The sequence below is a fragment of the Pomacea canaliculata genome, linkage group LG1 (genome assembly GCF_003073045.1).
Source record: "Pomacea canaliculata isolate SZHN2017 linkage group LG1, ASM307304v1, whole genome shotgun sequence".
Taxonomy (NCBI): domain Eukaryota; kingdom Metazoa; phylum Mollusca; class Gastropoda; order Architaenioglossa; family Ampullariidae; genus Pomacea; species Pomacea canaliculata.
The window spans coordinates 23,156,556-23,179,579 of NC_037590.1; the positions used below are offsets into that span (position 1 = coordinate 23,156,556).

Genomic DNA, 23,024 nt, shown 5'->3' on the forward strand with positions numbered 1-23,024 from the left:
TAAATTTATTCATTTAGTGAACCATAACCAGAAAGGTGAAAGACCAAATAGGAACTAGTAAATACTTTGTAGGCTTTTTTTATGCTGTAGGTAACATGTTGCTGTCAAAATGTTTTACCTGCCAGTGAGCTGCTCTCTGGCTTTTTCCACAATGCGAATGATTGACTTGTTTCTAGTCATCTCCTCAGGCAGTTGGCCTTCCAGTGCACGTGAGTTTGTGTCAATGCCCTCTGTTGCCTGCAAGGATTACCCCTCTTTCATGAACAGTCTGGTTCAAAAGTTACCATGGTAAATGAAGTCCTTCAGATACATTAAATCCTCTGACAATCCCAAAGCAAAAAAAAAAATTTGTTTACATGCTCCACTTTGGACACAAGCAGTCTATTTTACAACTGCAATACCTTCTTGCTTCAAAAGCAGTCTACAACAAACTACTTATTCTTTCTGAAGCCTAAACAAAAAGCACACTTTTACCCCAAATCCTAACACAAGGCAGCAGCTATTTTCATGAGCAGTACTCACCAGCAACATTTCTATGACCTTTTTGCGTCCAAGTTTACAAGCCAAATGCAGTGGAGACAGTCCCCGAGAATTTTGCAGATTAAGACAAGCAGGGTCAGCAATAAGTAATTGTCTTACTGCCTGGTAATCATCCCCATGTTCGATGGCTCGATGCAAAGCTGTACTGCCATCAAAAAGGTTCACAGCACACACATGGCTTACCAGTCCATCTGCAGTAAACCATCCAGTAAATTAGTTACTGTAGCAAAAATGACTTCATGTTTCCCACTATCATTTTCATGATCTTCAGGAGGATTCATTACAGGGGAAACGCCTCCAGAAAATCATTTAGCATACACATTTATAAAATGTAAATCTAACAATAGAATACAATGCAACTGTCATGATATATCAAGGCCATGGACGTCTATGTCAAGACTATTTACAATACCTATTTAATTTTTATGACAATAAAATCTTTCATTTTAACACATGAACACATTACAACTCACCAAAAGGCATGCAACTAATGAAAATGCCATTTTTAATCCTGCATGGTATGCAGGTACATTACTATATTAGAAGAATAAATCTGGAGCAAGTACTCAAAACAATGTGGAATAGAAGGCAACTAACCACGGTAGATGTACAGTCCTTTGGGTATGCTAAAATCATGCAGCAGAGCATTCAGAAATTGCTGCACACCAGCTGTGCCATTGGGAAGACTTGCTGCTGGCTGGACTTCTAAAGAATCCTTTTTTTCTGATCTGAAAATGGAGAAGTACTTTTTGACTACATATGATACTTTTCTGCTTAGCATCTTTGACCATTAACAACTAGATTTGGAGGAACAAATCAAGATTAGTGCTACACCGTCATGATCCAAAGGCATGCTCCCCCTACCCCCAGTATGAAACAGTGAGCATTTTGCTCTTCAAAGTCAAACCTTCTGCAGACTTTTAAGTTGCTCATTTTGTACATTTCAGTTTTTCATATAAAACACATTAAATCTACCTGTGTTACTAAATTAAAAAAACTATTCTTGTCCACATTTATCAACAGCAATTTGGTGGAGTTGTGGGATGAGAGGATTATTTTAATGTATATGTGTCTATCTGCCATCACTTAACAGAAGAAACAAGCTTGTGGACTATAAATTTCTAACAGCATTTCCCTGACTCCTGGATCAGCACGCACCTGTGAAGGTCAATCTTATACTCATCAGCGACTTCAATTTTCCTGCCAATCATTATATGTACACAGAAACATTTTCACATAAACATTTTTACCGTGAGTAAAATCTCTAGTGGTCCTTCAAAAAAATTCTACAGTTACACCTGTTTTTTTCTGCCTCTTTGCTCACTAAAAAAAAAAAAAACATCGGCAGACTCACACATCATCTCCAGAGTACTCTCCACTGCCTGTAAACTGGTTTTGTTGCACTTCTGTAGAATGGCCAAATGTGCCACTAGTGTGAAGTTCTTCTGCTGCAATAATGGATAAAGTTTTACAGCAATTATTCAAACAACAAACTATTACTCAAAATAATACTCACAACTCTTACAGTTAAACACTGTTATTCAATTTATATTTAACCAAAGTTAAAGCAAATACTTTAAGTACACACATGTAAGTTACTATAACTTGTTCTCACCAAGGGCACTTTTTGAGTCACGCCTCTGAGTCATGCCACTAGTCGGATCCAGAACTCCAGAATCAGCATCTGAATCTTCTTCATGTTCGCATTCTTGCCGAGACTGTGGGTATACAGCTGACTCAAGCAAGAATTTCAGAATCTGTAGTTTGCCTATACTACAGGCTACCATGAGCGGTGTGTCACCCTCGCTTGTCCGCAAGTTGTGGTCAAATCGAGGCTGCAGCATCACATTGAGCATTGCATGTGGCATTAGATATCCTAATAGTAGGCATGACAAATATAAACAAAATATTTATTTATTGAACTATTTTTAGCATAATAAAAATGCATTCATGGATTAAAACATTTATTTCATTATTTCTTAATCTCTTGCAAATTGTGCTGGTCAGACAGACCACCTCACTTTTTGCTTACCAGCCAAATTTTTTCTAACTGTTCCAAAGCTTTTCGACTGCGGTCAGTGATGGCTGCCACCACATCTTTTGTGTGCATCTGCCTGTGTGTCTCAATCTGTACACGCACTCCCTCATACTGTGGACATGTGAAGAGCTGGCCTTTAGCATCTAGCAGAGCTGTGGTTGAACCATGCTGCAGCAGTAGCTGAACTATTTTGCTGTAGCCTAACCCATCAGAAAATACGCACTATTAAGTTTTAAATGAACATTTCTTCAAGATGGGACATAGAACAAGCTCTCACAAAATCCTGCTTTATTATAAATAACTGCTTGTTACTTTACAATGCACTGTATTTCTAGTCAGCAAATTTTCAAAGAAATGGTTCAGAATTTCTCTGTTCATTTAAAATTGGTTGTGACTTCTTTGTATGTTAGGAGATTTGAGTATCTAAAGAAGGTGGAGGGAAGAGAAAGACTGCAAACAGAGATGAAAAAGAAATAGTATGTCTGATCCCTTACCACCTTAAATTATTCCAGTAAATCTATGAACAAAGGAAATTATAATCCACATGTTTACGACAAGAGAAACTTTAATTTACACAGGTTAAATCAGTCATGCAAATCCCTATATTTAAAAACCAACCTTTCTCAGCAGCCACTTGGAGTGATGTGTGGTTGTTGGTATCCAAAGTGTTGATGTCCAGCATCTTCCGTGATTCATGTTGTGCAGAACAGTGGATATGGGAGTTTTGACAGAATTTAAGGAGGTAACGCACTATCTCTGTATGCCCCATCCTGGCAGCTATATGTAAAACTGTCTCCCCTGTGGTGCTGTGTCGTTTGCGAATATCACCCCCTTGCTGTTAAATGATAAAACTGAAGTTAAAAATCCCTTTGCCAACAATCTGTAATACTTTATAAACAATATAAAAATAAAGGAGGTATTTTTTAAAGGACTTAAAAAAACTCCCAAAACATGGGCATCTCCTCTCATGTTTTTTTTAAGCTCAAGGGACACACTGCTGTTTCTCTCTCTGTACCACATTGCATTCGTTTAGGAAGGGATTATATGAGTACGAATTTACATGATTTATTTTCGAACAGATTGTAACTTCTCTTTTTCTATTACCACATTGGCCCATTTACATGGGCTTGATCACTCTTGACAGAAACTAGAAAAGCCTGATAAAAGCACCGAACGTATCAAAAATGAACATTAACAAACACTGAAAGCTAAAACTTGGAATTACCTCAAACAGCAGCCTTACAACATCAAGATGACCATTTTCTACAGCCAGATAGAGTGGCCAATTGCCTGTACTGCTCTGAAAAAAATGAACATACTGAATAATACTACTTCCTATGAGTGTTCCAATCTAATAATAAGTATTAAACCTTAAAAATTAAATTTTTATGAACCCAGCATTATATCATTAACAAATAAATATTGAGTTATTTTTTCATTATTGTACCATATAGATCCTGAGGAGATGATTGTAATGTTGTTACCTTTGGATTTATGACATCACCATCATCTAGCAGTTGGAAAAGTTCATCAGCAGCACCATTCATTGCACATTCCAACAGTTTAGGTGTAATAATCTTTTCCTGACGCCTGCACATATGTGTACACAAACATGTTTTAAAAAATATCTCATTGTAACTAGAATGGGTATTTTGAGAAAAAACATTTTTATTTAAATTGTAAATACAATCTGAAAGAATTAGAAAAAAATTCTCTAATTAATCATTAAACATAGGACTGATAGAACTGTACCTAGTAAATGCAGAGTTCAGCATTTTGTGTATGGTTGTTCTCTTGCACAATCTGACAGCTTTATTTAAACCCTGTTAAAAAAAAGAAAAGAAAAATGTAAAGCAAGTATGTTGATGTTATGTAATAACTGTCACAAACACGAATTGCAAAAGGGCTGAGAAGGAAAGAGTGATTTTTGCTGCTGTTTTGCATCCTTGACCAGGAGGGGGAACCTGTTTTCTTTGGTGCTGTGTTGTAAAGTCTTGACCCAACTTGTAAAAAAAAAAAAGTGTAAATTATTCAATGTGAACCCTGTTGAAGGCAAATCTGCATCATCAGTTTTGTTTTTTAAAAATCTTTTTGAGATTGTAAGTTTTTGGCCAAGTGTAAAATTGATAATTTGGAAATATTTCATTAGTAGTGTAGTGCATTTAAATCTGAATGGTTGTGGGATTTTAAGACAGTATTTTTCTTTCCAGGTTTTTTCCTTGCTTTCTTCTGTTTTTCGTACATTGGTGCACTATATATATTGCTGGACCTTAAGAGTGGTGGCAACTGGGAAAAGACTGTTGTGTCTGTGTTCTTTCATGTTAAAGCTCCTAACCTGATGGCAGAGGCCTAACTACAGAAGAGAATGCAACAAAAGACATCACTAAAGAAGGACACGGTTTTATGTGTTTTTAAGTATGTCTGTGAAATAGGTTGATCATTTTGTTTGTTGAATATTTTTCTGATATTATATTTGTTTCTTAAGTTCAGATTTTTGTTGGTGTTGTCCATCTTGTCCAAACGTAACCTTAGAGTAGCACATGAGAAACTGCTTGCAAACCTGTTCATCAGACATTAAGATGCAGATGTTATTTGTTAATGGCAACAGGATGAAGGATAAAACTCACACAGTAGGATTGAGGGAAGTATTCTAGCATTTTATCCACCACTTTCTCCTGGTTGTTCAGTACGGCATGATGCAGTGGCAAATAACACTTCATGTCTGAAATGGCTGGGTTTGCACCATGGCTGCCAGATCAAAGGGAGAAAAAGTTTTTACGAATGAAAATAGAGGGCACAACGAAACATGGAAATCATTTTAAAACAGAAATTAAAACTTGGCAACATAAATGAAATGAGACAGATAATAAAATGAACTATTTAAACTGATCATGAAGCTGAGGGAATTTAAGACTTTTTTATGTTCCTGGTACAGAAGCTGGATGAGAAGAAACAGGACATAAATGGCTTCCTCTACTTTAATACACAGATGTCGGGTAAATGCAAGATAGTAAATGACAATGGTCAGTGTAGTGGCAAAAGAGTTTTTGCAAATGTTATCATATTATTGCAAGCAAAAGCTAAAAAAAATACAATAAATATATTTCTGTTGTCTTGCCTGGGCATGTTGCCTCCAAACTGAGCAATACTGACCATATGAATCTCAGCCTAAACACAGCTATAGAGAACTTTTTCCTACCTGAGAAGAACTTCCACAGTCTCCGTATTTCCTAACTCAGCTGCCATGGCTAGTGCTGTCATTCCTGTCTGTAAGCACAATGAAAGGAAAATCAGACTTAAAACCCAATGACTGCCTCAGTGCATTAATTCCTTAAAACAAAAAACACTAAGGATGATTTTCCTCTTAGAATCTTATTATTTTGATACAAGTATAATTTCAAAAGCATTTTCCTCCTGTCCCTTCAGCTATTCTGGTATTGATATTTAAAAAAGTTACATAAGAAAGCCTAGTACATTTTTCTTCTGCAGCAATTGCGTAGCTATCTATCACATTCTGAACTGACCTTTGTGTGCTGGGCATTGATGGTTGTATCATTGATCTGCAGCAAAGTTTCCAGTTCTGAAGCTCTGTGGAAGTCAGAAAAGTAAAATTAGAATATAAATTTGCTGTAGCAAACACTTCTGCCTTCAACAAATTAAAACTCAAAATCAATTATACTTTCCTTTTTATTTTGTTATTGTTAAAGAATATTTGAAAGTTATAAAATACACTAATTTTAATGAATATAAAAAGGCAATAACGTATTGAAACCATGAATATGGAGGAATAAACAGTAAACAGAAAGCTATAAAATTGGGGGGATTATCAAATATAATAAAAGAATAAAAAGATAGTAAACACACTACCTGTTGTATAATGCAGCTGTCATCACCAAAGTGCAGCCCTCTTCATCAACAACATACAAATCTGATTTTAACAGATGGTTTTTCTCCAACTCGCCCTGTTAACATCAAAATTCATACTGTGTTCAGAAAGAGATTCTCAGTGAAAACAAGAGGCAACCAGTCCAATTACATTTTGGGGACATCTGGGAAGAAAGCAGTAAACAGCAAATGTAGAATAGCCTGTGTCCTCCGGGCGTCACCCTTTCTCCCGCTCGCGTCATTTCCGCTAAACCTACCACATCCCAGTCTCGACAGAACTCGTGCACTTTCCCACACTTGTGAAGCGTTCGGACGTTCCACGTACCAATGTTGACTCTTGCATAAATTACCTACAGACTGGGGAGCTGGTGACGGTTCCTCGCCGTAGGGGTCTTCCATACTTCTGTCCTCTGCTGGTCGGGTTCTCTCGTCGTCCAGGACCAGGATCTTTACCTGTAACTTCATCACCACCTTGTGCCAGGCAACATCGGCGAGAGGTGCGGATCGAGCTTATTATCCTGGGAGACCCCCGATCGATCCGGTCAGCAATTCACTCACTTTCAACTCTATCATGATTATACTTTGGCGATGTACTGGACCAGCGGCGCCCAACCCTCTCCAGTCCAGGTTTTCTGTCAGGGGTTTCTCCCTCAGCCGCTTATTCCCCGGTAGGATTGAGGCATTTGCTAGCGATCCGGTTGTGGTGGCCCATCAACCTACGGAGTCGCTGACGAAAGGGGCATCTCAAGATGAGGAAATGAGTGGCATGCAACACTGAAGCGGGGCGGAGCACTGCAGATGAGGGTGAGCAACTCACGGGTCAAACCGTGTCCTCAGTGGCAATCCCTTGTATGCTATGTAAGATGGATAAACCACGCTTTCACGGTCTGTGTTTGTACTGAAAATCAAAATCAAGCGAGCTTCTGCCTTTTGCTCTATGTGAGGTTTCCCTCCTCGCTGAGCTCGCCTTCTCCAAGATATTAAACAGTACAAGTGATAGGGGGCACCCTTGGTGGACACTTACTGATAATATATAGTCACATCTACCTGTCAAAATGGAATATTGGGCTTGTTATTACCTTTCGGATTCGTTCAGTCAGAGTTTCTATCCGGCGAGTGCGCGTGAAAGAGATGATTTCAAGGCAGTCAACATTCACACCTTGACAAAGTGGAACATCGTCAGGTCGCCGCCCCATCAGGTCCTCTGCATTGACATCTCCACCTCGTCTAATCAAACACCTGTGAAGGTAATCAAATTCTTTCAACTATTTAGGCTATGATATCTTATTTTATTATAAAACATGTTATAAAGCAAAGTTTTCATTTGCATATAACCTTTGTTAGGAACCTGCATAAATGAAAAACTACAGATCATGCATTAAAAGACATAGTCGAAGCAATCCTGTAAAAGTTAGTGTTAAAAGGTGTCCATGCTTACTCAACAGTTTTACGATGATTGCCTTCCACAGCATAATGAAGAGCAGTGCGGCCTGTGTTAGGGTTGGGCTTGTTAGGATCAGCTCCAAACAGACACATCAGCACCTGAAACATTGATTTGCACATATCCTGAGATTCAATACATACACAATGTATACTATTTACCTAGTCATCAAAAACAACAAGGAACTAGATAAAAAGGAGTGCAGTAATCTGAAAATGTGTATTTGTTTCACAATCTTCGTGTAAAGGTCACAAATATTTATTTTCAAGATAACTGAGTTACACCCAGACCCGCCATGGGACTAGGCTATCCTCAGTCTACTAGCAGGGTGACCACTCCCAACTCACCACATCTCCAGGTGGCGGATAGAATATGGAGGTTAGCTGTGAGCATGTGTGCGAGTGAATGCTTTTTTTTTTCTTATGGCCGGAAAAAGGAAGATTAAATTCTTCTTACCAATGTCAAAAATAAAAATTGAATGCAACAAATTAAAAGTGTTCCTCTGGAGCAACACAAAGACAAGCCACCACAGAAAGTTAAACAGCTTGTATATTGGTTATTAGTGGTAAATGAATCCACTCACATCACACAGGACACAGTTGCCTGCACTAGCAGCAAGCATGAGGGCTGTGAAGCCTTCAGCATTACACAGCTCCACGTCAGCTCCCTGAATCTTCACCAGTGCCATCATCAAAGGCAGCTGACTCAAACCTGTAGAAAAATTTGGACATTTTCCAAATACTGTCTTACTAAAATAGTGCACCAGGTCATCATATTGGTCACTTCAACAAACAACATCAGATGGTTTGGCAGCTTTTTCTGTTTCTCCTGCCCACACATTCACATACCTGTAACTAAGTATCTTGCACATGCACACACATGCATTTGAGGTGATCAGTTCCTTCACAAAACTCAAAAAATCTGACACTTCAGCTACATAATTCTCTACATTATAGAGAGAACAGCAGGAAAAATGTCAAAGAACTTGTGCTTACCTCGTCTGCAAACTAAATGCAGCAAAAAATCTCCGCTGCTATCACATTCTGTGTTGACATTGAAGTCCAGAGTCTGGAAAACAGCAGATGTTGAACATAAACTCAAAGAAAATATTAATAATTTTATTAAAAAGAAACATGGATATGAATCCCCACTAGGCAAAAGAGTACACCAAGTCATGGCCTACAGATTTATAAAGAACTATACAATCACACACACATATGAACCACACCATCAACAATAGGAAATTCAGAGAGCATCACAGATCTTTCAAAAAATGCGTTTTTATCACTCATTTGTATGCAACAAGAAACTTTTCCATGCACATGCATTGATGGAGATGAACATAAGAGCTGTTACTGATGCTGAAACCAGTCATTGAAGCTTTTACAGCTCTTAACATCTTAGAACAAGATGACCTGCACATGATTTTTATTTCAATCTTGACTGATTATACACTAACAGGTTTTCACTTTCAGGAATTCTGAGACCTCCTGAGGAGATAAAAGTAATGAAGAAATCTCTGCAAAAGAGGAAGAGGTGAGAAGGAATCTGGATCCTGATTGTTGCTACTGGCTTTAACCACCCAGCAAATGAAATGTAAGCAGATTAGTGCACACAGGAGCACTGTAGATTGGTGTGAAACAAATAAAACCCTAACAACACTAAGGTCAATGAAAATACTCCCAGGAGCAGCCTAGGAAAAAAAAAACATTCTCTTAATGAGGACTAAGCTAATGGCTGTAGAAGAGTTTGTTTAGAATTGGATTCAGATCATCCTGCTTTAAGATGATGTAGAAAAATAATGTTACCACCATCATCACACATTTATCCTCAAGTCTGTGGACCTACTTGCTTAATATCCAAAAGCAAAGACTGAAATTTATACCTGTAATTTCTTTTGGATTTCATCAAAGTACTTTGGGTTTGCTGCAAGCTTGAAAATAACATCTTTGTCTTGAAGGCTAGGCTTGATAGGAACCATCTTGCTATCATTCAACTGCCGCACTTCCCGACGTAATAAATATTTTGGTGGCAGATGCCTTTTCACAGTGTTGTTGAAGCATACCTGGTCTGCGGTGCTGCCTGGAAAATAAGTCATATTTATGTTCTTGCTGTAACTTTCTATTTCTTTTTAAATTTTAGCCAGAAATGTCAGGACAGGGTTAATTGACACTTACTTGTTTAAGGGTTAGGTGTCCTAAGGCATTTCACAACCTTATTTGTTGCACTGATTTCCTGCTGTGCTATTTCATACAAAGCAGTATTCAAGCTCCAAGTTGATTACTGAACGAGTTTTTTCTTTACAAATCTTATCTCAAAACGCTGTTGATGTAGGATAATTTGATTGCAGCAACTGAGCTAAAATCTTCTAAAAGTGCATAAAAATGTAATGTGGCTAGAGCTGTTCTAAAATGTTTTGAACATATGGTTATCAACGCAATGCTTTACAGTAAGCACTCTCCACCCTCTATCCCCGGGCGGTTGTGACTTGTAGTTTTTTATGCCAGGTCTCCATAATATTTTTTAGCATCTTTTCAAAAGGGTGACCCTGTCCTGACCATGAGCGTGCATAATGTGTCTGTAATTTACTTTGTGTATAAGCGGATGTAGAAGTGAGCGCGTCTGTTATATGCAATTATGGGGGCAAGGTTGTTGTAATTCAGTCGAGTGTATCTCATTTCACTAAAGCACTCTGACAGTGCCGGCGCTGGGATGGGGGAGAGGGGAGATGGGAGAGGAGAGAGGGTGAGCAGCAGGTCGACCACCCAAGGTCCTGCGTTAACAAGTGTGTGTGTGTTGTACCGGCTTACAAAGGCCCCGCATTCCCCTAACCCCGATTCTGACTAAGCAAATTATTGCAAAAGGGCTATATAAATCTTCATTATTATTATTAATCTTTCCCGTGGTCAGCATTATCTACAAATTTTTCTCACGATGTCATTATACTGGATTAAATTAACTGTAGGTTCAATGATGCCTTTGGAAATACGGTATCACACAACTTGCGAGGAAATTAACTGGTTTATGCTGTGAGAACTAAGCAGGAATAGAGGAAACGTCAAACTTTTCCAATCTTGGAAAGTTAGATGGTGGTGACTAACCTAGATCAGCGAGCAGTTATTAATTAGTCGGTTTCGAGGGTTGTAATAGTTCGGAAAGACACATGAACACACAAACACACCTACAAACACAAGTCAATACAAATTATTATTTTTTACTAAAAGTATTCACTAATACGAAGTTCAGGCCATGTAGGGTGGATGACAAATACATCACTCTCCAGTACACCCCTTTATCTAGGCGTCATGGTAGTTGCACCGCTTTAAACAAAAATGGCTCTCTTAATTCTTTCCTCTGATGACAGCCCCTGGCGTCAAGCTCGACCACACATAAATTGTCTGAGTCTCTGCGTCCACTAACTAGGGCCGCATACAGACGTTTCTAATATATTCTTTAGCGATTTACCCGTATTTCCTCGCCCATGCACTAGCATAACTGAAACATAATCTCCTAGAAATGACCCCGCTGCTGGTGGGAGCCGACAAGCATCATTGCCTGACGATACCAAGTACAACTTATTGCATGGCTGACTTCTCCCGGTTCAAGTTTGCGTGTAATCTCTCAATATTTATTGACATGCCACTATTCGTTCTAAATGCTTTCTCCTGCACTCTATGCTTTCTCTTTTTTTTCAAGGGATGGGGTGAGGAAAGGTCAGCAGAGCAGTCTCAATTTCCGAGACTTCCACAGGGCTGGGGTGAAAACTTACCGCTTTTGTCCTGCAGCTTGGGGGATATCTTGGCGGACGTCAGATACTGCACTGCCTCAGTGTTCTGCGCCAGTACGGCCAGGTGAAGCATCCCTGTCCCGTTGTCCAGTCTTTGATCCACACCTACACGTCAAGTGGAGAGTCCAGGTATATAATAACACGAAACAAGGTTTTATTTGTAAAGTATATGCTTTGACATTAACTTTTTCCAGACATAAATTCTAAAAATTGAGTTCTGGTGTGCTTGACATTTTTTTAAAGACACAGCCAGAAACAACTTTTCGGTGAGCTAAAGCATAACCGTAGCGACAACATTAAAACTTAAAGGCCATTGTTACTGATGGATTGAATCGTGGATAGACGTGTGGATGGATAAATGATGAATCACAGAATCATGCTCGAGACAAAAAGAAGACTTTGTCACTATTGTTGCACATCCTCCCATTTCTTCATAAATGAAGAGTATACTGAAGACAAACAGTGAAGACAAAGAGACAACAGGGTAACAAACAAGGACAGACTGAGAGTTGGATAATCTACAGAGGATTACCAGCAGGACAGACTAATCTATTAGAATTCATAAAATAATGATGAATTCAGCACAAGATACTTCAAACATCTGCGTCAATAAACCCGTTATGTTCTCAAGACATAGACCTACTATAATCATCATCATACATTTAAAATGTCAACAGTGTGACACGGTACATAACACTCGTACTGGGTGTAGCCCTGACGACAAATGTTGTATTTATCTACATTCGTTGTCAGGGGCTCGTTTCAATATCGACAAGTAAAATTAATTTGTTTTACGCACTAACTAAAACTTCAACATATCCCAAGCCAGATTCTTACTCTCCCTCCACCCTTCTCTCACTCTCAAGTGTGCGAACAATCTTCACCTGTATTAATGAAGTTAACCGCCATGTATAATGAACGCTTGTAAAGTATACATCAGCATTAAAGGTCATTATCTGTTACAAGATAACTGTTAAAAATAAGTGTGCTTGATAGCGGGTGAAGGGTTTATGTTGCGAGGAAAAACCGTCTAAAGTTTCTTCAGATAAACGACCACAAAAAAAAAAAAAAAAGGCATGCCAACGGGATTTTAGGAATTATTTTGACAGGTTTGGAAGATTTGTGATTTGTTTTCCATTCACTTATTTACATTTCTGCAAAATCTATATATTTCTCGAAAAAATATATTTATGCAGGATAAAGTCACACAAACATACACTCGCTCTTTCTCTCTCAGCTGTGATGGAGAAAGAGAACATACTTATTCCAGGTGTGAGAGTCATGCAGGCATATGGTGGCGTCCACATGACTTCATGCTAATTTATCCGTTGTATTAGGTTTCCTCCCTATCCCTCCGAGTCTTGTATTTGTAGCACTCCCTCACTCAGAAACATTTCTGTGATGTTTGAACATTGGTTTGTCTTCACGAACAGACTTCTGCGCGACAGTCATAGTGATGGCGAAGACTGACTCTCCAACTCCCACAACACAACCTAATGAATTACTTATTTCACTGCTGGCAAATTCCTTTTCGTTCCCATCTCAGCCATCGCAGTGAAATGTTGGCATACTTGTCTGCGTCTTCGTTCTTGCATTTTCCCTTAACCCTCGAGTAGTTGGTACACACTCGTAGAATATTTTATACACATATGCGATTATACCGACTCAAGTCCATTCTTGCCTGTGGCTGGTGTGCTGTTCAGTTTCGTGCGCTCACCAAAGCTCCTCTGATATTTTTTTAAATCATTATCACGTGTGGCTTTGATGACCGATATTTGATATCAACCTGCGATTACCTGGCCTCTAGGCTCGTCGGCAGCAATTGCTCCATGTTACTACCGACTTCGTCACACTGTTTTGATATGCGTGTAGCACAACTCTGACACAACAGACACACACAAAAACCCGATAAAATGAACCATACGTTACTATGTAATAGTATACTGCATCTTGTGGAAGAAGCCGAAGCTAAATGACACAGCAATAGGAGTGACAAAGCAGTTTTTTTTTAAAGTAAAAAGGGAAACACTAGAAGGAAAATGGATTTAAGATGATAACAGTCTAAAGATTAGGGATACACTCTGCCTTCGTATACTGACACAAGGCCACTGTGTAGTGTTAGTGGGATATGTAGGATCAAAAGGATCCCGCCCAGGGCGGTGCGTTTCAGTATGACAGCATGAGTCCGATTGCCTAAATGAAATACACTATTATGGTGCGATTTTCTTCCCCCTTCTCCCCTCTGTATGCAACAAAGGGGAACACGCGATCTTGTTCGCCGACCACCGGTTGATGGCTCCGTAACAAGAAAGTTCTGTGTCGTTTCTCCCATACTGCTAGTCACGACCTCTCACCTGGTTACGTGGAGGTCTCACTTCCCACACTGCTAGTGACTAGAAAGTCTCGTTCTCCACACTGCTAGTGACTAGAAAGTCTCGTCTCTCACACTGCTAGTTACGAGAAAGTCTCGTCTCTCACACTGCTAGTGACTAGAAAGTCTCGTCTCTCACACTGCTAGTTACATGAAAGTCTCGTCTCCACACTGCTAGTGACTAGAAAGTCTCGTCTCCCACACTGCTACTTACAAGATCTCACCTTCCACGTTGCTTGTTCCGAGGTCTAACCTCCAATACTGATACCAGGAGGTCTCTACTCCCATGTTGGGTGCTACCAAACATTCTCACCTGTAGCTGTCAAGGTCTGCGACCACAAGGATGGCTAAAGGTACGAGCGCACACGGAGCAGGTGGATCGTGTATTTGGGTACTGAGGGTGGTTTTGGAGCCTCCGTTTGAAGAGCAGTGTGACAGCAGGAGCATGCTTTAGGTGATGCAAGGCCATGGTGCTGCAAGACCTCGCCGTTCACAGAAAGAAGTTTGTTCGCCTCGAGAGCAGTACACATGCGTGCCACGTCATCAAAAAACTGCTATACTCTTTTGTAGCATTTTAGCAAGATGCAGCGGAAGAATCTTGAAAAAAAAAATCTCGCACCAATGAATAGTTAACAGAAAAAGTGTAAGCGAGTGTTAATGAGTGTGTGTGTGTGTGTGTGTGCGCGTGTGCGCCTGTTTGTATGAAATCCATGCCTCGGCCACAAGTACAGAGTTACAAACCTTGGATATAACACTGACCATGAGGCAATCCGATTCAGAAATGTCATGTAACTGCAGCTTTAAAAACCGCACAGCTACTTAGAACACTGAAAGACATAGCTGTCTACAACCACAAACGACCGACAAACACAGTTCTTATCAAAAACACATCCTAACGGCTAGCGGAAGTGATGGATGTCGCAATGCACCAGATAACGTTCCCCATCTGAAGGCCTTCAACAGGTTGATATTCTCGAGAATCGTGAATTGAACCGTGTACATTTATCGAAGCCACCTCAAAATAGCATGTTTGGACCTTGGTTAAAGGTCATGGACGCTCTGGATTGAACACACCACAGGGTACTATGGTACCCTTCCCCTCTCAGTCTGTGAAAGTGAATAACTACTTCTCCGTTCTCGAGATGCATGACCATAAATAACACAATGTACAGAAAGAAATGAAAAGCGCAGACATCACGACTGAGCATAAATATATTTTTAGGTTGTAAAAGCTTTAGCCAGTGGAAGAGTTGGGACTAAACGTTTGAACATTGTGTATTAACCCAGTTCCCATGCACAGCACTCGCAAATGTATGATGAAGATTTGAGATAATTCTGTACATGGTGACATTTGTAGACCTGCATCTCGAGCAGGAAGACTTATAGTCAAAGCTCTGCCACTGGCTGAAGCCTTGAACACATAAAATATATATATGCTCAATCTTGATGTCTGCGCTTTTCATGTCTTTCTGCACATGGTAGGCCTATATATATGCAAATACATAGCATAATGCGGCTATTCAGTTAGTAGTAGCTGTTGTGTATTCAACTCTGAGCAGTCAGTAGTAGAAAGTTTTGCACTTTAGTAGGCCTTTAACTGTTTATTCATTCATGATTGCTACGCTGTTATCCGCTATGTTTCTTTGATGTATAGTTATAGCTAACAGTTCCTTTACCGACTTTTGTGCCCAGTCTACTGAGCTCACTCCCATACGAGAAAAAGGCTCTCAACAAATTCTATTATTATTAAATAAAAAAGTGCGCGTATACTTCTGTTTACCATTAAAAGATCGTACAGTCATAATGTTTGTTATTAAAATCTGCCCTTGAATGTACTCTAGTATGAGCTTCGGAAATAATAATAATACCTGTTTGCCTTGCACATCATGGGGCCGTTACTATTTTGGTAATGGTAATAATAATAATAATAATAAGTGCACTCAGCCGAAGCCAGGCTCACCGCGCTTTAGAAAAAAATATCAAAAACTTATTGACATTTTTAGAAAAGCCTCCCGCGAAACACCCCTCAAATACAATATATACATGTAATCTCAGAATTCAAGCTGACATCCAGACAAACCTATGGATTCCTCTCCACCTCTTACGTGCATTTAGATACATAGCTATGCACACACATGCACGCGCTGTCTATTTGTTGGTCCTGTCAGTGACAGAAACTAGTGTCACAAATGTAGGTGGACACACGCATTCACGCACCCGTACAGGTCCCCTTTCACTATCACAGTAGACTTTTGTCGAGAAGTGTGATGACACTGGTCACTCTTGAAAAACCGATGACATCGTTCGCTTCTGTGGAAGAATGACAACAGTCATGGCTATGCAGTCATCTTCCATCTGTCATGACCACACGATGACAGACTGGGCCAGCTCGTCCACCACGTGCTAGTCACAGTGTTTGGACACAAGCGATGGTGATCACAGGTCTTGGTGCGTGCAGCGATACTCACAGGTATCAACGTGTGCATTACAGTACCGAGAAAGTGCACGAGTACACCTGGTACCCGACATCAAAGGACTACATGACCCGACATCACGGCAGCTGCCACCCCCTCAATCACTGTCAGGTTGGGGGTTATTAGCGTCACACTTGTCAATGCAGGTCACACCGGAAACAGTCCAAGCCACATGTCAATCATACCGGGTGTCATTCGAGTCACACGTCAAGCCAAGTTTTGTCGCATCTCAAAGACCGCTGTAGTAAAATGTGCAACGGTACACATGACAATACCCGAGCTTTGTAGCTGGTAATTAAGCCCCTGTCCCTTTCCCAGTAACCCCCGACTGAAATATTTAGGCGACTATCACACAGTAAGAGTCAGGGCAGAGCGAGAGGGGTGGGGAAGGGTGAGAGCCTGTCGATAACAAAAGCTTCACACCAAACTCCTCACCTGAGTAAAACATGTCCTCCTATGTTTCCTCCCGCTCGTTTCGTAAGCTGCCGTCCTAAGGGCTGCGAAATCACGTCCTACACCGTGACACAAAAGTGCAGCGTATACCGCTGAGCAGCAGAATGACCTGGTGTGAATGTTCCCCTATATATTTCAATGCAGGCATATTTAAAAAAATCGTTCCTGCTCCAATATAGGTCACGGTGAGAACAAGACTTGCCAGAAAAGATAGACGAGCACTGGGGTGTAGACGCCGTGTTAAAGGACACCAAGACGTGCACGACCTCACAACCGCCTATATAAACAGTGCGGCACGCGGAATCTGTCACTTGGACAATTTTAACGAGCCAGACCCCGGGACCTGCTTTAGGAAATATTTCTTGACAACTTGACCAAGACATAGAGTGACGGCGCCAAGTCTTGTTACCAGCCAGCCAGGAGTAACATTAGCATTCCATTACCAGAAACAAGACAAGTCTCAGTCCTCTTGGTAACCAAAGTTTGACATCGGAATTTCACATCCAAAAACTTCCAAAAGAAGAAACAAACAAACAAACCTTATTTCGTGCAGGAATTCGAGAATCTCAGAACATCATTGCGCAGAACAATGTCCAAAACATCAGTTTTACATAATCATTCTTCACAATGTTAACATTCTCTCAATTAACTTGCTCTAAATGGCAAACATTACAGAAAATGCGACTTCCTGCTGGATTGGTACAAGGAAATGACAACTATTTAATTTTGTGTCTACAGAAAAAAAAACGCACATGGCCCACCCACCCTCGCTTTTCAACCACTCCGCCCAGCCATTATTATATTTAATGTTTTTCCAACGCGCGTCAAGTTTTTCCCCCGAAACATTCCAGCTCTTGTTACAGACAGTTGACAGTAGTTGCCAAGAAGCCAGATGATCGTATTTCCAGCCACGTGCGTGGCAACAGTTATGTAGCGTATCCAAGTCTCGACAAGCCACCAACAGCAAAACCACCTCCGCGTGAAACTGCAGCTCGCACAGTGACAGCTCTTATGTAACAGGATCGAGATCCACAGATCCGATCTTTTCCACTCTGTATAGCAGCATCAACGATGCATTTGTATTCTGTGTCAATGCTGTTTGTAGCTGAGAGAAAACTAAACCTTTAAACTGAAGATGTATAATTGAATGAGTGAGAGAGAGGCTTTAGGTCGGGTATCTGGTTGGTATATGTGTCATGATTTTACACGTGTTTGCGAATGTGCTTTTATGGACTTTAGGAATGGGAATTTTTTTTTTTTTTGTAAACGTTAACTCCCCAGTCTGAGGAAGTTGCGTGCGTAGCAGTAATATAATAATAATTTGTAATATAGAAACAACTCCGCCTGGAAACCCCCCGGGTAATAACCTGCCGGTCCCAAGCCCGGATGAAGGAGGAGGGCTGGGCGTGGGGCTAGCAACCTCACCCTGTAAAACAACTCCTGCTACAGAAACCGCAAAACATAGGAGCGGTCACACTCTCCTTGGCATGTCCCTACAACTGCTGCTGTTCCCATTTCAGCCGCTCTTGCAACTTCTGCCCATCCATCCTCCTCCCAGAAGACTGAACTCAATCCAAAGCATGGAGGTGACATCAACAAACATCTACAAAACACACTGTAGATAAACAACAGTAGTAAAAACTAGTATGACAGATGCCGTCTCATCAGGGAAGAAAAATAAAAGCCATTACATTAACCTCTGGTCAACTCACAGACTCTTCATGCATGATAAACGACATTTAAATATAGTCAACTTTTCACGGCATCATCAGCGTTATCTAAATGAGTGGTATCTGATGGTCATAAGGTCGTGTGCAGCTTTTTGACCTCTTTTAATTGGACGAAAGGAGGTCAGATTTTAAAATGCTTCCGATCTATGTGACTGTCATATCCCGAAGAGCGGCACGTGAAGTTCAGGGGGAGGAGAAAGGATCCGGAGGTTGACACTAGATGTCAAAGATGACAGTGAGGAAGAAAAAAAAGCCCTAAGATGACGCAAGGAAGCTGAAGATGGCGTCCAGGTATCAACAACAGCTGAAAGCATGCCGACTCAACCCAACAAGTGTTGGTGGATGACCACTGTCGTCTGTCTACACAACAGCTCGCGTCATCTCGCATTTCGGGCAAGCAACAATATGGAAGGTCACATGCATCCTGACCTACTCACCCCCAACACATACACACTCCAACTGACGACTGACCATGATAAGGAGTCGTGTCCCGTGCTGGGCAGCTGCTCGTGCATCTGCACCTGCGTGTGGCCTCAGCTGCCTGCTTTTGAAATGCACAACAAATCCGACGCACTCCAATACTGACAACATGCACACACACAAACAAACAAGCTGTTGTTCGCTTGGCCTGATAAGTCTTTGCTCCAGCGATACAGTGACCCCCTGCGTAAATATTTACTACGGCGACATCGTGTTTGTGTGTGAAACGAGCGTCTACACGCATATCAACAGAGTTGTTGACCTTAAAAGCGAAGATCAGGCAGGAAGATGGACATAGAGCGGAGCTTCAGCTACAATAATTGGCAGAAAACAAAGTAGTTGACACACACACTCACGGCTGAAATCCTTATGAAGCTGACCAACATTATCTTATCGATAATGTTCGAAGAAACACAGTAAACAATGCGAAGAAATAGGTGATGTACTATAAACACAGTACTCCTCTTTGTTTTTTTATACTTCGACATCAGTAGAACACAGACCCTGGCTGTCAACAAAATATTGTCGGCGACGTTTAGTCACTGCCTGATGACGCAATAGTGGTCATCATTACGCAGTAAATAAGCTAAATGAAATAAAATGGATTGAAAATAAATCAGATTTACTATTTTTAACGGTTTCAAGGTTCTTTCTCGTCTAAGTTTCTCTGGACTTGAAGTATGAAAAGGATGTTGCACGGATCGAAGGCTTTGCCAATATTCATTGATCTGTTAGTCATTTCATTTTTAGTTAATAAAGAGAATATTGCAAGTGCAGTAAAACTGTTCCATACATTCGGCGACACGTGTTAATGAAGCACACACCCGAAAATAACGCAACAGAACTGCCGAAATACTGGCTGGAGGTGTTTTCAGTTTACCTTTCCTACACTCCCACCACTTCAGCATCTGCCATCAGCTTCAAAGACCAGATCAAACCAACTCTTGCGGGATGGGAGGAGACTTCGAAGGGCTCACGACGCCATGACTTTTGGAAAGAAGCTAGAAATACGGTTAAGGGTAGTTTTGGGGTTAGAGGTAGAGTTAGGGTTTTCTGGTTTCACAGTGTATGTCATGGAATCCATAGCAACCAACGTCAATGTATCAAATTTTTCGGATAAATGGTTCAAGTTTGTGCACAAAACATTTTTCGGAAAATATGACATTTCTATGGTAAGATCGATTTTGTTTTTGGCAGAAATATGTTGCCGGCTGGTTGTTTCAGTCGCGAGTCCTGCCAGACAGCCGTAGATGCTTCTCACCATTACGAGCAGCCAGCTGCTGCTGCACTCCCTCACCGCCACCCGACTAAGGACGTGCGGCCTCTGTACCGTTCTGTGTTCACAGGCACCACCGACACCCTGGCATTAGCAGAGCGATAATTCCGCACTGGTGATCAAGGGCTGCGACTAGAAGCTCAGTCATGCACCGTCAGCTTATTTATACCTTTGGTCCGACTGTGAACTGAGCTTGGTGTGAACATCACAGTCTCACACAGTCGACCACAGCAAGAAACCATCATCTTTTGTAAACTCACGGAAAGGAACCTGCTGGGAGACTGCCAGTCAGAAGCCAAGCCTGAAGGCATTTTGCTCCAGCAAGGCGGGTAAAGAGGTTAATCGGGACAAGGGGTGATGGTTTAGTGGGTCAGTACGTGTGTGTGTGGGAGGGGGGAGATAATCAGGGAATTCCAAAACAAAATATTGGGCACAATCGACAGGCACACTAATCTTTAACTGGTTATCTACACAAACGTCTAGCCTTTAAAACATTACAACACTGAATTTTCTGTTTGGATGTTCAGCTTTTCACTTCAGGTTTTCCGCAATGCACACGAGACTAAGAAAATGAACACGAACTAAGATAATGCACACGAGACCAAAACATGCAACGATGACAAATGATCTGTCATCGCTGAATCATGGGCTCTAATCACTTTCATTTTATAAGGAGTTGTTATATCCTCACTTTAACTGACATTTAATTGACATCACTTTCGTACTCATGACTGATAGATTTTAACGATCTCCAATAAAAGACATATGTATATGAGATTTTATTCAACGCACCTTTTGACATGTGAAACGGTCGGTAGCAAATCACCGATGTTAGGTTAAAACTCAGTGTCGGTCAGACTGTTTCCTGGCGACTTCCCGTCTCTTGCTTGATCAGAATTTTCCAGAAACACTAAACAGAAGCGCGGTAGCCTGCACGAAGGACAGCAGTCAAGAAAGCCGAAATGTCAGTGCCAACTTCTTATAGCTTGCGCAGCTTCAGCGACGTAGAAGACAACTGATATCGAGGAAGACGAGGAGGCGGGGGAGTGGATGGGGAGAGTGGGTGGCCCGCGGCCCGCGACAACATGTGCAGATTGCACGTTCCCATCGAGAACTAAACATCAACGCGACAACAGCTCAGCCGCTGATAAACAAGGCCCATCGTACCACGAATTTGTATTACTGGACTGCTGGCAGACGATTTTTTTTTTCCAGTTTACTAAAACGAGGCATGAGACTACAAAGCTTCCGGTTTAGTCACATTCTTGGTTTAGGCTCGCCGAGACTAACAGCGAAGAACTTCGCAAGAGGCTAAGCGTTGATCTTGGCAGACAGACAGCAGTCCACATATACACGTTCATGATCATACTGTGGCCGCTCGCAGCGCCCCCTGACGGAGGAAGAAACAGAACAAACGGTCAGTCCTGCGGTCCGGTCAGCACACTGCTGTCCCTCTCCGACGATGCGATGCGTGTGAGGAAACGTCCCAGCTAGTCTTTGTAGTCTGGAGAAGGAGGACACAGCCTTTGTCCAAGAAAAAGGTTCGCTGACGGTGAACAGTGCTCATCAACATCGGCGCGTTCACTTTTCACTCAGGTGTACGTGCTTTTTACGAAAGTACTTACGTGCCCGCAAGTTTGTGTGTGTGGTGGCGGATTACCTGTTTAGTGAGCGGCTGATGTTGATATTGACTAACTGGCTACCAGGATTTAGGATAAGCGGTCTAAACAAGACATTAAGCTGCACATCGTTGTTTTCCGTAAAATTATTAGCTAACAGGTCATAAAGTGTACAAGATATCTAGCTTCAAAAGCGTCTACCTTTTGACACGGCCACCCCTGCCCACTTCTTGCCTCACAGCATTATCGGCTTTGTACGATCAGAACATTTCCACTCTTCCAGGCTCCTTAGCAGATGAAGTGGCTTTAGTTCAACAGGTGTATGTTTTATTTTTCTCGGTCACTGACCAACGCCACAATGCGGCAGCGACACGTGAGTGTTGGCTCAATAATAACATGATAAGCAAGCTTGACACAGTACTTGAGACAATCTTCAAACTTAAGTTCGCAGCATGGCTGAAATGATGCAACCTCGTAAGATGACTGAGCTTCAACGGCGTTGTTTAATCCAAGTTTAGCCGAGAGCTACCGACATAAACAGGCTACCCTGGACTCCAACGCAATAGTGTTTGTAGTTTGTTTACATGTGTACCAGCAGAGGAAGAGATAATACGCTTCTAACTAGTACACAAAGATGCTAGGCCTGCAAAGAGTCGGTACAAGCCTCGCAAGTGCACGTGCATCGCGTTGCCTGGCCCACGGGTCAAGGGGCCCTGAGCAAGGCTTCACGGCAAAGTCGCTCGGGAGTTCACGTGACGGATCTGTGGCAGGGAGACGGCCCGCCACTGGCGCCACCTACACACTGTTCGCCAGACAAGCGGTCGGGGGGGAGTAAGGTGCCCGTAGACTTGTTTACGTTTGGTATTTCTGTCACCAGCTATCATATCGGAGGCTGATTCTCATCAGCTATCTTAATTATCAAGTTTCCAC

At 41.4% G+C, this 23,024-nt stretch overlaps 1 protein-coding gene across 8 annotated transcripts in view; it reads right to left on the reverse strand.

The window, feature by feature from the left end:
- LOC112559312 (serine/threonine-protein phosphatase 6 regulatory ankyrin repeat subunit B-like) overlaps positions 1-23,024 on the reverse strand; it is a 36,412-nt gene that overhangs the window by 3,861 nt on the left and 9,527 nt on the right. For 4 of the 8 annotated variants that reach the window (XM_025230480.1, XM_025230505.1, XM_025230488.1 and 1 more), the window contains 20 exons: positions 11,674-11,796; positions 9,790-9,986; positions 8,900-8,972; positions 8,488-8,615; positions 7,902-8,005; positions 7,543-7,702; positions 6,446-6,540; positions 6,103-6,166; positions 5,778-5,845; positions 5,206-5,326; positions 4,331-4,401; positions 4,063-4,168; positions 3,804-3,878; positions 3,197-3,413; positions 2,573-2,778; positions 2,156-2,375; positions 1,895-1,988; positions 1,138-1,268; positions 523-731; positions 119-237 (listed from right to left, as the gene is read on the reverse strand). In XM_025230480.1, coding sequence (XP_025086265.1) covers positions 119-237; positions 523-731; positions 1,138-1,268; positions 1,895-1,988; positions 2,156-2,375; positions 2,573-2,778; positions 3,197-3,413; positions 3,804-3,878; positions 4,063-4,168; positions 4,331-4,401; positions 5,206-5,326; positions 5,778-5,845; positions 6,103-6,166; positions 6,446-6,540; positions 7,543-7,702; positions 7,902-8,005; positions 8,488-8,615; positions 8,900-8,972; positions 9,790-9,986; positions 11,674-11,764 — 2,549 coding nt within the window. In that variant the 5' untranslated portion in view covers positions 11,765-11,796. Of the gene's footprint in view, positions 1-118; positions 238-522; positions 732-1,137; positions 1,269-1,894; positions 1,989-2,155; positions 2,376-2,572; positions 2,779-3,196; positions 3,414-3,803; positions 3,879-4,062; positions 4,169-4,330; positions 4,402-5,205; positions 5,327-5,777; positions 5,846-6,102; positions 6,167-6,445; positions 6,541-7,542; positions 7,703-7,901; positions 8,006-8,487; positions 8,616-8,899; positions 8,973-9,789; positions 9,987-11,673; positions 11,797-12,952; positions 13,401-16,971; positions 17,116-21,267; positions 21,434-23,024 lie in introns of those variants that run through there. The other 4 variants (XM_025230471.1, XM_025230461.1, XM_025230446.1 and 1 more) reach the window with 4 other exon arrangements.